The sequence below is a fragment of the Convolutriloba macropyga genome, chromosome 5 (assembly GCF_964194025.1).
Source record: "Convolutriloba macropyga chromosome 5, txConMacr16.3, whole genome shotgun sequence".
Classification (NCBI taxonomy): Eukaryota; Metazoa; Xenacoelomorpha; order Acoela; family Convolutidae; genus Convolutriloba; species Convolutriloba macropyga.
This window is the reverse complement of record NC_134472.1, coordinates 22327985-22343766: the sequence shown is the minus strand read 5'-3', so window position 1 is coordinate 22343766 and position 15782 is coordinate 22327985. Positions and strand designations below refer to the sequence as shown.

At 36.3% G+C, this 15782-nt stretch overlaps 1 protein-coding gene across 1 annotated transcript; it reads left to right on the top strand.

Annotated features, from left to right (window-relative positions):
- Nucleotides 1-923: 923 nt before the first annotated feature.
- Nucleotides 924-11844, top strand: LOC142340311 (beta-1,3-galactosyltransferase 5-like). The gene is made up of 3 exons (XM_075390886.1): nt 924-1205; nt 8043-8153; nt 11711-11844. Exons 1-3 carry the CDS (start codon nt 1022-1024, stop codon nt 11842-11844), a joined length of 429 nt encoding a protein of 142 aa, XP_075247001.1. The 5' UTR covers nt 924-1021.
- Nucleotides 11845-15782: the final 3938 nt, after the last annotated feature.

Below are 15782 nucleotides of genomic sequence, written 5' to 3'. Positions count from 1 at the left end.
ATGACAGCTTACTCCATCAAATTCCTTATAATGATGACGCACTTCTATTGCAATCACTCTCCACAAATTTCTTTAGTTGCCAAAGAAAGAAAAAGAAGAAAAATGAGCTGTTATTTATGGTCATATTGGTCCTGAATCGCATCGGGAGTAGTCAACAGAGACATGCCATTAGAGCTACATACGCCAACTCAACTGCTATTAATACAAATCGGAACTGCTTCCTTTTAAATCCCCTGAACAAAAAAATTTTGTCATAATTTTTTTCCTGAAATCACTCACGTGCAACCAACTTATAGCATGAAAGATCTCTGCCGCGCCAGATTCAAAAGTTTTTGCCAAGATCTTGAAATGTTTTGGCATAATTTCTTCCTGTCGAATCTTGCTAAGAACTTGATAAGATATTAAAATGCATTTCAAATTGAGCCAAGATAAATATGATCTTGCAAGAATTCTGAATGTGTTTCAGGTTTCGATTCATTGGGGTCCTAGATTTTAATTTTTGTGCCTTTACGGTTGCTTGTATAGTCCACTAAGAGGCTGAAGATGCTTTGAGAATGGCACTCATAAAACACGATGGCCGATGGCTAGTTCAAACTCTTAGTCAACTATACAAGCAAATTATGCACTGGCAAATTATAAGAATTTAGGTGACTGGGGTTTGGGGGGGGGGGGGCGGCGTTTGGGTGGATTTTAATATCGGTAAACTTTTTAGCTGTGCTCTGAAGTTTGATTGTAATTATTTTTTCGAAATTTTCTTAGTGCTAAGCAGCGGCGACAGCTCGCTCCATACTCACTAAAAGGATGTAAACTTACCAATATAAGATTATTTTATTCTACCCCTAACTTAAAGGAAACAGTTGGCAGAAATCAGTTCAAACCAAGACATAAATGGGCGCTATTCTTCGTAGTGGGGCGACCTGACACCAAAGAGCTAGAGAGAAATATTTACAGAGAAAATTCACAATTTCAAGACATAATTGTACTGAACGCTTCCGAGGGATATTACTACACAACTGCCAAGATGATGATCGCGATCATGGTGATCTCAAAGTTCTGTCCGGATACAAAATACGTAATCAAAACAGATGATGATGTATATTTACGATTAGCCAAATTGGAACAGGTTGTTGTGAAACTTCAACAAACGCTGAATAAGAAAGCAAGTGAGAATGGACCACGTGGACAGAAAAAGTTACCACGAACAGGTGCCAAAAAATGTTTTCTTTTTGAAACTATTCTTGGATCTTTTCCGTTTGTGCCCCCCCCCCGCCCCCCAGCTTAGTGGTTGCATATTATTTGCACCCCCCAGACGCACGTGCTATATTTTTACATAATGATTTACTGTGTAATGACACGTGCTCTGTAATTGGGGGGGGGGTGGTGATAATGTGCTGGGGGGGCACAAACAGAAAAGATTTCTTTTTTTTTGTTATCTGAGTTTATCAATCGGCGGGAACCAACAGAACTTCCCTTTTTAAATGCCCCAAAACACGGAGTGTACCTTAATGGTCGCTATCAAAATGGATCAAGAGGTTAACTAAATCAGAGCCTTTTAGGCTGTTGCGACAATATAAAATATTTGATAACTTTATTAAAATTCTTTTTAAAAATTCTATAGTAATGACAACAAAACATATTGCCTTGTGCTCAATTGTTGTGATACAGTTTAAAATCCTTTTTATACTTTTTTTATACAGAAAAGTCTTCCCAGACGTTGAACACATGGTCTTTACAATAATTCGTATCGCACTATTTCGAATCATCAGCCGGTTATGTCGAATCACGAATAGGTTAACCTACACTATGGTAACAAAAAGCTACGTACAGCATGATTTCTACTTTTAAAGCATGAATCGTGCTTCATAAGCATGATTTGCGCTAAGGCGTGAAAAAAGGTGTGAAATTTAGAAGTTTTAAGAGAAACTTCATTCTCACTTTCTCCGCTTAAACTTAAAAGATGGTTAAACCGCTTTGTTCTTTTACCGTTTGCCAAGTTGTTACGCCACGAGAGGTCGGATTTTCAGGGTCTAAAATACAAAAGCAACTCAACTTGAAATCAAGATCCAGTGCACAGTATGCATACAAACGTTACCTGAAAAACAACAGTTTCGAGGCCCAAGAAACGAATGGAAGATCCCCCAAATTGTCAAAGAAATCAGAAAAGAAGTTAGTTACCGATGTTTTGAAAAATTCCAAAACCTCACAGGTGCGCATTCTAGTGACTCATAACATTTCTTCTGCAACGATACAATTTCCATAGGTATAATTAGACGAATTCTCACAAAATGTGGCGTTTTTCCAAGAAATGCTGCATAAAAATTCAGTTTGAAGAAGAAAAGCAAGTGTGTTCGTTCAAAATGATGTATCAATATGCCCAAGAAGCCGTTCTCTTTCTGTCAAAATGTTGTTTGAAAAAAGAATGCACATTTCCAGCGACGGAATTGTTAGAGTTTTTCGAAGAAATGGAATGAGATTTCTTGAAAAAACACAAAAAATTTCAGTTCGGACAAACGATCACATTAGTTTTGGGATGCAATACGATCAGATGGAAGAAAATTGCTTGTTAAGTGACCAAACAAGCTAAACACTGTCGGTTATTTGGAAATTTGGAAAATTTACGATGAAAAAATGCATTTCCTGGACATTTTTTTCAACAAGATAATGCTCCTGTGCAAAAATCGAAGATTATCGGCATTTTTTCCAAGTAAACGAGTGGAAGGTACTAGAATGGCCAGAATACAGACAAGATATGAATCCTATTGAAAATTTATGGGCGATTTTAAAGCAACGATTGTGAAAACAGACAGTTTTTTCGGAAAATTCAGAAGTAAAAGTGTATGAAATTTGGAACGAAATTTACACAGACGTCGTGAGAAACCTATATGAATACTACATAAACCGTCTACTAGACGTTTAAGAAGCGAAAGGTGTAATGACGTGTTATAAGAGAACAAATTTGAAATCAAAATGTTATATTATTTAATAATTGTATTTCTTTTTAAAAAATTTTTAGGTATACGTAGCATTTTGGTATCATAGTGTAGAATAAAATAGATTAATTGATACTTTTCTTGCATACGAAAGCTTCGTGTTAAAATTGTTTTAAAACTAAAGTATTTTTTGTGCCAAAATTTATCAATGTTTAGCAAAGTTTTTTGAAATATTCCAATTTACACTTAACCCAAAAATGAAGTGCAATATTGTTCAAGTGGTCCTCATTTGATACTAGTACAAAAAAGTATTCATTTGAAAAAAAACCTCAACCCCGGCAAACAATCACCAGTAAGGTGGAATTTGTCCTTAGAGGCAAAACGATGCAGTATTTGGAGATAGGGGTGTTTGGGGATAATCAGGAAAGTGTTCAAAAATAAAAGCAAAAAACCGTTAAGAAAACTATTTTTAACACAAGACGAAAACACATGTTAACGATCTAAATTACAATTTTTATAAACAGAAAGTAAGATTTTGCAGTGTTATGAATGATGGTTGCTAGATCGGGGTAAGTCAATCGAAGAAAGAGATGTTGAGAAAAATTAGGAAATCTGTTCCTATCCCAAAAAGATACTAGATTTAGATATTAGTTTGAATGGTAACTGAAATTGTCAAAATTATCAGAGAAGCACAAATAAAAAAAAATCCACATTATAAATATATAAGATTAAGTTTTTTAAGCATATTAAACAATAAGGTTAATTGTAATGATATTTTTGTAATAACAGCACAGATTTAATAGTTTGCTCACATTGTTTGATTTTAGATGTTAAATTGAATGAATGAGAAAATTTACGGCTAATAGTTTTATTTGAAATACTGTTAAGGGTTAGAGGATAATTGTTTTTTTTTAAAGTTTTATCCTTTCGACTATAATTCTAGATCTAGATTAATTCTAAGGCGAGAATTTTGATGAAATTTAAGCGAATTAGCATAAAAGTAGACAAAAAAAATAATTAGAAAAAAATCCAAAAAACCAAATGAAATTAAAGGATAGTGTGATTAGGAGACGAAGCTGGGGGGGGGGGGGTAATGGAAATAAGAGGCCATCTTTAAACAACTACTAGAACTCATTAATTGTATTTTAATTTTTTCAACAGTACTCCGGAAACCTATTGCACTATAACAAGAAAAGACGTCAGGCAAAAAGAATGTGGAGTAATCTTATATCGGTATTTATGTTAAAGAGGACTACCTAATTTGCAGATGTGCGTGATTTTTGCAATCATTAATACAGCATTAATGCAAGCAAAGTTGGACCTTACCACTGAAGATGACGTCAAAAGTCCAATAATACTGATACCTGATGCGTGAAAGGTCCAAGAATACTGGCTGCTACGTAATTTGTCTAATAATATATGGTATTATAGGACAGTTGACGTAATTTACGGTGACAGTTTTTTCAAGTAGAACAACTATATTAACCCTTCAGTGGATAACAACCCAATATCTTTGTTTTATTGCTCTTTGTTCCAGTCTAGATGTCGTCAACTTGAAGTACAGGGTTATGATGATGGTATTTGGATGAAAGAGTACAGGTAATTGTGAGAGGGATATTTAGAAGGGAGAAGAAAATGAGTAGCTGTCCAACATTGGGACAAATGGTTTGAAAACCTGGGGACCAGAAATTGTTAAACGCAGATCTTCAAGCGAGCGACATTTTTTAACTCATTTTTTTATTGGAATGTTGGTTTATAATGATGAGTACGGAATGTTTCAATTTTTTTGTCATAAAAATGATAGAGCAACATTAAATCTGGATTATTCAACATAAAAATAAATTTCTAAAAGTTCCAGTTTTTTGCAATCAAAAATGAGAAGACATAATATTCTAAACTTTATCAATAATATTTTATCGGAAAAAGATTAAAAGACGAAAATAAATTTTTCGAAACTATTTATCATTTTCGAAAGTCAGTGTTGAAATTCGCATACTACCATCTAACAGAACCAAATGATTATAGTTTTTTTATTTGAAAATAACCGGTTTTTGTGTTGAAGCTCTTTTGATGTCTTTGCTTTTCTAGATCTTTCGCTGGTTCAGGTAAAACACTTCAGTCTTTCATTGCAGGTCTGATTTTACAATTGAATTTTCTTGTTACTGAGATGTTGAGACTAGCATACAGCTTCCCGCGCCTGCGTTTTTTCGGGAGTACTGCTTATTGGTTTTGGGAGATTAGTAACACAAAGAAATTTGTTTAGCTTCAAAAAATGTAAACGTTTTTTGTTAATGAATAATTCAATAGAACGAAAAGCATAACTCTCGATTTTTTTCAAGCTTTATATTTATTTTGTTTTCTAACACAAAAGACTCCTGTTCTTGCATTGCTTCACTTGTCCACAGATTACGAAGACTTTTTGCTGTATTTGTGCTACAAGGACATCGTTTGCTTGTTTGTAAAATTTTCCCCGCTCATCTGTTTCAAAAATTCAACAGATATATTAATTTTCTTACTTTTTTGTTCGCATTTGGGAACTATTTTGCTCATTTTCCGGGCTTTCATAAACAAATTATCCGCAATTTGAATTTTTCTTTGAAAAAAGATCAACACTTTCATGTCGTATCTTGCAAATAATATGTTTCATGGAGTTTCTTAAATTTTCCCTTCCAATGCCAAACTGATATAAGAAACATATGGAATTACGTTGACGTAATTTACAGTGACATTTTTTTAAGTAGAACAACTATATTAACACTTAAGTGGACAACAAACCTATTTTTTTGTTTTTTTTTCTCTTTGTTCCAGTCTAGATGTCGTCAACTTAAAATACAGGGTTATGATGATGGTATTTGGATGAAAAAGTAAAGATAATTGTGAGAGGGATACTTAGAAGGGAGAAGAAAAAGAGTAACCGTCCAACATTGGGACAAATGGTTTCGAAACCTGGGGACCATAGTTTGTTTTACGCAGATCTGCAAGCGAGCGCCATTTTTTACTCAATTTTTATTGGAATGTTGGTATATAGTTATGAGTGCGGAATATTTCAATTTTTTTGTCATAAAATTGAGAGAGCAACATTAGCTCTGAATTAGCCAACATAAAAATAAATTTCTAAAAGTGCAGTTGTTTGCAATCAAAAATGAGAACCCATATATGCTAAATTTTATCAACACTATTTTATCTATAAAAGATTAAAAGACGAAAAGAAATTTATCGAACTATTTAACATTTTTGAAAGTCAGTGTTGAAATTTGCATACTACCATCTAACAGAACCATATGATGATGTATAGTATTTGTTTTTTTTATTTAAAAATAACAGGTTTTAGCATTGGAGCTCTTTTGATGTCTTTGCTTTTCGAGATCTTTCGCTGATTCAGGTAAGTCACTTCAGTCTTTCATTGCAGGTCAGATTTGACATTTGAACGTTCTTGTTACTGAGATGTTGAGACTAGCATACAGTTTCCTGCTCCTGTGTTTTTTTAGTAGTGCTAATTGGTTTTGGGAGATTAGGAGCACTTAGAAATTTGTTTAGCTTCAAAAAGTGTAAACATTTTTTGTTAATGAATAATTCACTTTAACGAAAAGCATAGTTCTCGAATTTTTTCAGGCTTTATCTTTATTCTGTAGATTGGATGAGACGTATTGATAAAGAATAATACATGCGACTTCGGGCAAAATCCTTTCAAAAGGCTCTATGAGATGGATCTAGACGGTCGTGGATCATTTTTTAAGCAGTGTGTTGTACTTCATCTTGAACATTGAAAAATGGGATTCCTGTTAATGAGTACAACTAAAACAAAACCAAAATGAGGTAGTGCGATTACAAACACAAATATTTATGTCTGTTTTTTGCTACTATTTCCGGCTAAAGATATTACGCGATTTAAAACATTATGCAATAAAAAACCAGTAATGAGCGGCGTTTTGACAGACGGATAGCTTCTTTAGCCAGGAGCGTAATAATTTTATGAAAGGTACAAGAAAACCATGCATTAGGGGCGTTTTTGGATCTACCAACTATCCGGATCAAGTTTTTCTTCCAGAAATCATGCAAGAATTGCACTGACAGCCGCTAAAAAATAATTGCTTTCAGTGGATAAACAAGCTGAAGTGTCAATGCATTTCTCAAACAAAGTCAGCTTTTATCAGCATTTTTTGCAGCAACTATGTACAATTTTTCAGCAGAAAATTTATTTCTGAAGCCGTTGTCAGTGCATTTCTTCCTTAAGATCAGCGTTTGAAGCTCAATTCCTACAAAAGTTCAGCATCAAAGCTTTCTGGATTCAAACTTTCAGCGCTTAGCTTACATAGGTTCCTCACTTTCCTTCACGCCTTGAGCGCATATCTTACATAACGTTCAACACCCACGCTCAGCCTCGAACCCCGTTCTCTAACACAAAAGACTCCTGTTATTCCATTGCGTCACTTGTCCGCAGATTACGAAGACTTTTTGCTGTATTTGTAGTAAAAAGGCATCGTTTGCATGTTTGTAAAAAATTAAAATTTCCCCGCACATTTGTTGCGAAAATCAACAGATTTAGCACTTTTCTTAATTTTTTTGTTCGCATTTGGCAACTATTTTGCTCATTTTCCGAGCTTTCATAAGCACATTATCCGCAATTTCAAATTTTCTCTGAAAAAAGATCAACACTTTCATGTCGTATCTTGCAAATAATAAGTTTCAGGGAATTTCTTAAATTTTTCCTTCTAATGCCGAATTGATATAAGAAATATGAGGAAAGAGTAGATTTCAATTTTTCCCAAAGTGTATGTAAGAAATGAGCTGAACAATTTGAGAGAGCTGAATTTTTGTGCGAAGTGCGCTTATAATTGCTGAAAATGTTTCATTTCAGCACATTCAGCCCCTTTTTACATAACTTTTACGCTTTCAACGCATTTGCTACAAAATTATTCGCTTATAACTAATGACATCTCAACCCGGGAAGTCTCTAGATGCCCTAGAACTCATTTTTCAAATAGTAATTTTGGGCTACTTTTCACGGCTGATTTCGAAATGAGACAAAAAGGCGCGATTCTGATTGAATTTTGATTAACTTTGGCACCTTTCCTTACTCAATGTGTATTTGTTGTTTTTATTTTGTTTCAGATGTGTCATTGTGGTACAGTGGGGTTCTGTGTGAGAACTACACAGCACTCAGATCTGGCAGGTGGGCTGTAAGGAAGGAGGAATACCCTTTTCCCAATTACCCTCTCTACTGTACAGGAGCACTCAACATATTTTCACAACACACTATTCAGAGGTAAGAATACAGTTAAAAGAGCGTTGAAAAACGCTGGACTAGTGGGGAGTGAAAAAATGGAAAAGATGGTTTTTTAACAAATTTTCACGTGCGACGAATTCAGTTCTAATTTTGCTGTTTTTTTTTGCTTAATTTCCCAATTTATGATTTTTAAAAGCCATAAAAGTTTTTTTATAACGAATAGATGTTTTTTGCAACCATTAACCATTAAAGGGTAGTCAATGGTTAATTTGAATGAGACAATATTGGTTTTAGGAGAAACTCGGTGACTTTTTGAATTCCGCCTGGATCTAGTTCTTTTTTGTTGTTTTGTCATTCAGTCTCATTAATTACAGTACTCAATATAACAATATAGATATTTGCTTTCATTAACTATTTGGGAGCTACTTAATACGTATTGATACGAAGAAGTGACACTTCAAGTGTAGATTAAGTGATATAAAAATTAATCTCACAGTGTAGAATAATTAATATAAAAATTTACACAATTTAAAAGTTTCAAGTTTTTTTTCGTTGCATTGTTAATTGTTGGTTATAATTTCCCTGGCAGTCATTGGGAGGTCACTTATTGAGCGGAAAGAATATAACAGTGTTGCCTTAGATTAATTCGTTGCTCGTTGCTTCTTTTTCTTTTCTCAGCTATCTCAGTGTTTACCGTTTTGTAGAGAATTTTCTTTTAATTTTAAGACGTTATTAGCTTGGGGATGGTTTCTCTTGCAAGTTGTTTTGTCATTGGATTTTTCATAGTCAAAATTTGTGACATCAGATTTTCATCAAAAACATTTGGATTTTCTCATTTTTTACTCCCATTGATTCTAAAAAATAATCATAAATGAGTACAGGCATTTGTTCCTAAGACCTGTCGACATTTTTTTAATTTTTTTATAAATTGTCTGATGTCAATGAGAATTAAAATTAAAGTAGTGGTTTTAATCACACTGAAATAGTAAGCGGGTGAAAAGAGAAATAAGAAATTGACTGGTGTTTGAGCAAAATTTCGATTTTTTTGCCAATTTTTTTGTCACCTGCGGGGAATTCATTTCTAATTTTGCCGAGGAATATATGTGTTTTTCGCAACTATCAAAGTGCAGTTAAAGGTTTATTTGAGGTAGACACCATTGATTCTGTGAGAATATCGGAATTTTTTTGAGTTCCACCTATTTGTAGTTCTTTCTGTTTTCTGTCATTTTTTCTCATTAATTGCAATACTCATTGTTTGGCAAAGAGGCATATAAAAATCTAATCTGTTGTTTGCGTTCTTAGTTGGTGTTTTTCATTTCAAGACTTTCTCAAAATTTGTTCTCATTATTATAAAAAAATTTAGTTTTGCTTGCTTTTCACTGACTTTTTTCATCAATATTTTTAACCATAGGTCGTAATTGTTATTAAAAACGTCCTAATCATTCAAAAAAATTTAATTCAGAGCATAAGTTTTCTTCCATTTTTATTTTTTTTGTCATTTTTTTCCTTTAGATTGTCAAATAATTTTGTCTGAGTATTGACAATTTTCATTGGTTGCTAGTGAGGCTTACAGAAAACTAATCAGTGACTTGAGATCACAGAATAAGTTTTCAGTACTATTTGTTTCCGTATTTGTGCGTTTTTGCTTCTTTACCGTTTTTGTAGGTTCTCTTGTGGTTTTGGCGCCTATCCTCATTATTAAAGATTCTTTTTTAGTTTTTTGGTTAGCCGCAACTGTCGTCAGTTTATAACTATCATTAATTAGCACCACTGCTTTTCCAATTTTCAATTTTCGTCTTTTTTGCTCTGCATTTTATCAATTTTTTCAAGTTTCTTGTATTCCAGACCCTTTCTATGTACACACAGCGTCCACATTTACATAGTGTTTTCCAATTAATTGTTTCTGAGTTTCTAGTGTGTTGATAAAGGATGTTTTTAAATTCCCTGCGAGACTTTTGTTTTTGTTTGTTTTTCTGCATATAGGATCATGTGCTTTGTTGACTGTCATAGTTTGCTGTTGATGGACAATTGTTGATTGGCATGTCCATGACATTAGTTAATTCAATTCGTCAGGTTGTAATCAAGACTTTGCCCTGCTATGTTTTCACAAGAAACTTCGGCCTGAGTTTTCCATACCAAGACAACTTTGCAACAATACTTTTGTACCTGAGAGTCTCACCCATCTTAGCACTTCAAGCTCTGTTGATAAATTAGAATTAGCGCCCTGGGCATACAAGTTATGGTCAAAAATGGAAAATCCCTGACCATAAAGAATCTGGATGTGAATTAAAAATCTGAACGTCGTTCTTAAATTAAATCAACATCTTTCAGGAATTAAAATTCATATTTACAAAAGGTTTTGGAGGACGGAAAAATAAAAAGTAACTGTTTAGATGAACATGTAGGAACATATAAAATATAGCTCAAAAGTTGTTTTTCTGATTTTGAGTATTTTGTCCTTCAATTTAACTTGTTTCAATGACCCTCCGGAGCACTTGACAATTGTGGGAAACCAAGGGTAAGGGTAACTGCTTGTCTTTGAACTAATCTTGTAGCCCTCTGGATTCAAAAATCCGTGCTATTCCGTTTTCACCTGTATATGCTTTCACAATCTTCCCAAAAAGCCAGATTCCTCGGCATGTGAAGTCCTTGAGCTCCCACAATGTCAACTTCATCCAGCTTATCATTTATTCAGTGCCACTTTGTTCCCTTGTCAAGATCAGAAACATATTCCTTCAGCAGCCAGGTCCCGTAGTTATCAAGTAGTGTCTGAGTCAAATTGAAGTCCTTAATAGGGAACCGCTGGTTGTTGTTCACAAGAGGTTTCAAACACATTTGTGGCGATCGAAGGAGGAGGTGATTAGGAGTAAGTGAGTCTCATCTGAGATGCCACAGCCCCCATAATTTAATGGCCTGGAGTTCAAAATTGGTTCGACCTCTGCTTCAACTGTCTGGAAAACTGATAGTGTTAGTTTTGACTTTCCAGCACTAGCAGTAGACTCCCCTTTTGGGGTTGTATGAGCCTATTCAAAGTCCTTCGAAGAGTGGTGCCAATGGTGGGTCTAGCACCTAGTGAATTTTCTATTGAGCCTTTTGCAGTCTGATTAACTCATTGTCGGTTTGGTAGTATCTCTGGAATTATAACTTGACTCTTTGGTTGACTCCAATATAGTTTTTGCCAATATCGCTCACAATGTGGTCATGGTACACACGACGTGATACAATATTGCCCAATACAATAAATGACCACGGGGATACAATAAATGACCACGGGGAGAGAATGAATTGAGACATCTTGTTGTACTTCTAGGTGCGCAGTTCTAGAGACCACACATTTGAACTAGCAGACGTAGTGCATCTGAGTTCCTGGTCTCTTTTCGTTAATGGAGAATAGGCCAAACTTGTCCATTCCAGTATTGGCATATTGGTACTGCATGTTTGGATTTGGAGATCTGATTTTAAGCAGACCAGCCATCTTTGGTCTCACGTTGTCTGCTTTCCATAGTCAGCAAATGAGACAGTATTTTCCATGACATCTCAGTTTTTGTCTCAGTCCAATCATCAGGAAAGTCTGCTGCAGATGAGCCTTCGCGTGCTGTCCACAACCACTGTGTGGCTTTGCAATCAGCTGTCTTGCATTTTACTCCGGCTATGCAGAATGAGGGAATGCTCCACACGGCAGATTAATGGTGCCTAGTTTCTTCTACCCCAATAGTTTGTCGTCATCTAGAAAAAACGTGAGAGGCATCAGCTTGTCTCCATTCTCAGGATTGCTTCCTTTCAACAGTAAGGGAACTTTTCCTCGAGAATTTTTCTTGGAGACATCTAGACCACAATGGGGACATCTAGACCATTGCCCTGGTCTCATCTGATGCAGAATCTTTAGTGTCGGAGGTCTCAGGTAATTTATTTTGTCTTCTTTTTCGGAGTTTTCCCGTAAACGTCCTGTTGCCGGGAACGCTCTGTTCTGGCAGAGCTGAGTTGTCAACTCTATTTTCAAATGTTTTCAAACTCAATAACAGGCTTCCGAAGGTAAATCGCTTGTGTAGCGCATATGTGGTGATCGATGTCCTCGAAGTAATACCCCAAAAAATGAGTCTGCTCAGAAAGTTCGGTGGTTTAAGCCACAGCTTTGGGATGTCTAATGGGGTAAGGCCACGTCTTGCCGTTTTCTTTGGGATTCATCTTTCAAGTTCTTTCAATGGTCTGGGTTAGATTTTTCGTAAAATTTGTTCAATATTTTGGCAATATACGTTTTTCTTGGGTCTGTGCTTGGATTTGATCCATTCAATTGTAGCAGTGCTCTCAGTCCAAAACAAATTTAGCTTATGGTCGTTGTTACCTCGCTCTCACAGAACCCAGTAAGCTCTACTCCATGTGTTGGCCATTCATAATCCAGTTGTGGGATGCTCAGCTGCTTGATCGGTGCCACATTTAATTTGCTGACCACATTTCGTGATGAGGAGACCCATCGGCGTTGGTTGTCCTCGCAAAGACTGTGGCAGCAGTTGCACTAATTGATGCGCCAGTGAACGTGTAAAGTTGATGATTTCTGTTGATCCCTTGATGCTCGGATTCAATCATCTGGGAATTTGGATTAAAGTCTTTCCGTCGAAGTCCTCCGTCGAATCTTGTAAAACCTGTTGGTAGCATTCTGACGCTGATGGATCCCAGTTTCTTCATTTCTCAATATTTTTCTGGAGAATGCATCTAATTGATGGCAAGATGGGAAATAGGTCCAACTTGATCGAATAGAGAAGCTTCCATTGATAACAACTTCCTTGTAGTCAGCTGTTGTTCTGTGTAGAAAATCTTCGGTTTTTCGAACATCAGTGTCTTGTGGTCCCACGTCTGACCAACGATTATCTCAGATTTCATATCTGCCTTGTCTCCTTGCATTATGTTTTTAATGTGTTTGGTTTGTTGCTTAGGAACTTTGTCAAATTGAACTCTCCTATCAGCAGAACAAGTTGAAATCTCCGGGTCTCCTCTTCAGATGCCTAGGTCTGCATAAAATCATCCATGCAGAACTGCTGCTTGGTTAATGTGTATTTCTCTATGTTCTCTTGTTTTTGGTCATTTTACATCTCTACAGGACAAAGATTTCACAAGAAAGGGAACTTTTGGCTCCAATTATGAGTCACTAAGTATTTAAATATCTTCTCAGGGCCGTCTTCTGTGCACAAAAAACATAGATTTTCTTGGTGTTGTGGTTGGATGCCAATCCGCATGAACATTGCCTCCATGTCCGCTGTGACTGCTACTGAGTAGTGTCTGAAGCGGAGATTAAGGCCATTCAGGTTGTAAAATTGTTCCGGCTTTGACCCTCTTCTGTGTGTACATGTGGGGAATGAACCCCGTCAGAATCCAACCAAGCAGTGTCTTGAATCCATATCGAGTGCCAGATGGTCCAATTGTGAACTGTCTGGGATTTTTCGCTTCTGTTGTATCTAATCCAATCGGTACTCATATCCAGATATCCCTGGTTGTTGAGAATTTTTTGTTCTGGTGATGAAATGGTCTCTGTAAATATCAATAAAATTTTCAATTTGAACTCTTGGCATCCGAAACACCTCCATTGCTATTGCGTGCAGAAGAATTCTGATCAAATGGAAATTGCTGTATAAATCTTTTATGCTGATCATGACATCTGCTGTCTTACTGAGCGTTCGCCATGAAGTGATTATAGCTGTAGTGTTATATCGCGGGGTTGTTGAACATGAAATGCATCGGCAGTTTTTTTTGTTATTTGTGTGTAGTCACTGCCACTGTCCAAATTGCTTAGGTTTTGATGCAAAGATCTCTGTTGAAAAATTTTTATGGTAAACCTAGCAACTCTATCCGAAGTCTGATCCAAGAAGTTTCCTGCTGGTTGCTGCAAGTGTAGTTTTTAGTTCTGTTGCGTTTTAATTGCCTGCTGATGTCCTACAGTGCACTGAATGTTACTGTGCTGTCTTCCATTGTTTCTGTTCTGCGTTTCCATCTCTTCCAAATACCCCATGTGAAGTGGTGTTGTTGGAGCGATTTTGTATTTTCTGGTTTCCCTTCTGTTGATCGTAGATCGTAGTTTGATTGGTTTGTTTTGAGTCGTTTCTGGAGTTGATCATCAGTGAGATCTGATTCTAGTTCCATTTGGTTGTAAATTTTGTTATTGCTGCCGTTGCGTCAATCTTATGCAGGGTAGAGTGATGAAAGCCATTGCATCTGTCCGCAAGGCACTTTGTTTTTGATTGGCAGAGGCTCCTTTCGTTAGGCAGTTAGGGCACAACGTGAACCACCTCACTCAATTCTGTTGGCCATACACTGACTTGTCCAAATGCTCGGAAAATCGACCAAGGTTGTGGATTTGTGAGCAGAATTGACAAGACACATCGGTTGACCATTTCTAGAACATGGGTTCACTCTGTTTCTCTGGCTCTGTTGTGTGGGAGATGACCTCGCATGCTTCTGCGTATGAATCTGTCCAATCTGCAAAGCGTTTAACGTTAGGTTGCGACAAAATTTGGCTTCGTATGTGTTGATTCCATCTGAATATCAGGGCTGCGTACAATTTGTCTCTAACTATTCTCAAAACTGCTGAAGACTTGATGTCAGCTTCAAAATTGTGAAACCGAAAGGTTTGCATAAGTCTCCTGAAAAAAGATGCGAAGCCTACAAAAAGACTCTGAATAGTCAAATTGGGTCTCAGGCTACTTCTCCTATTGTCTTAGGTATGCAGCCACAACATGCTGTGTATTGATTTTTTTTCCTGCTCAGTTCAACGACGGACTCATGGTGTTGGTCCCCGTTGTAGGAGCACCAATTTTGAAATCTCCTGCTTTATGTGTAACACAGTTTTGAAGTTGTGTCATTTTTTGGGCATCTGAGAAGCCATTGTTGTTGTGAATGGCTGTTTTGAAAAAAACTGAACCATTGATGCCATTTCAGAGTATCAGCTGTAAAAAGTTTTTAATTGATATCTTGGTAAATTCAATGTGTTGTGGAACATCAGTGCTTGGTGCTGTATCCAGACTGGTGGACGACTCGGAAAATTCGGGAAGCCATTGTATGGGTTGGTATTAGAGCCTTTGTTATTGTGTCCATCAGGTCCGTAATAATTGTCCAGTGGTTGTTGATTGTTTTGGTTTGTTAACTTACGGCTCAGGGAACAGCTGTGCTTTTTTTGAGAAGGGAACCTGTTTGTTGGGATTGCTCTACTCTGCTATCCTCACTCTCATGTCGGCTCTATCCTCAAACATGGTTCTCGTCCCTTGATTGGTTTGACTTTTGCCAGAATTTTCCGGTCTCAGTGCCACTGAAAGGAGCTCACTGTTTTTTTCATTCTCGTCAAAGTTCAGAAGGAGTTGAGAAATTTTAGCTTTCTTTGAGTTGGACGAGACAGCAGTGTTAGTCTACGAATTGCCGCCGCTTGCAAACTGAGATTTCTTGGCTCTGTTGCTTACGGGACGGTTTCTTTTTTAGTTTCGCATTGTATGCTTCGACGTTTATTACTATTGTTTTGTTGTTCAAAGAGATCTTTTACTGCGTTCTAATCTATAACCTTCACCTGAAGTTGTTTTGCTTGAGGCTGTTGTTTGCTGTTATTGAACTTTTGGCATTATTTTTGATATAACGAATGTGTTAGA

Excerpts from the sequence above, each read along its gene's own strand:
- LOC142340311 (XM_075390886.1), top strand. The coding sequence starts at position 1,022 with ATGATGATCGCGATCATGGTGATCTCAAAGTTCTGTCCGGATACAAAA. Across the intron at positions 1,206-8,042 it reads GAAAAAGTTACCACGAACAG|ATGTGTCATTGTGGTACAGT; the intron begins GTGCCAAAAAAT and ends ATTTTGTTTCAG. Across the intron at positions 8,154-11,710 it reads TCCCAATTACCCTCTCTACT|TCCAATCATCAGGAAAGTCT; the intron begins GTACAGGAGCAC and ends TTTTTGTCTCAG.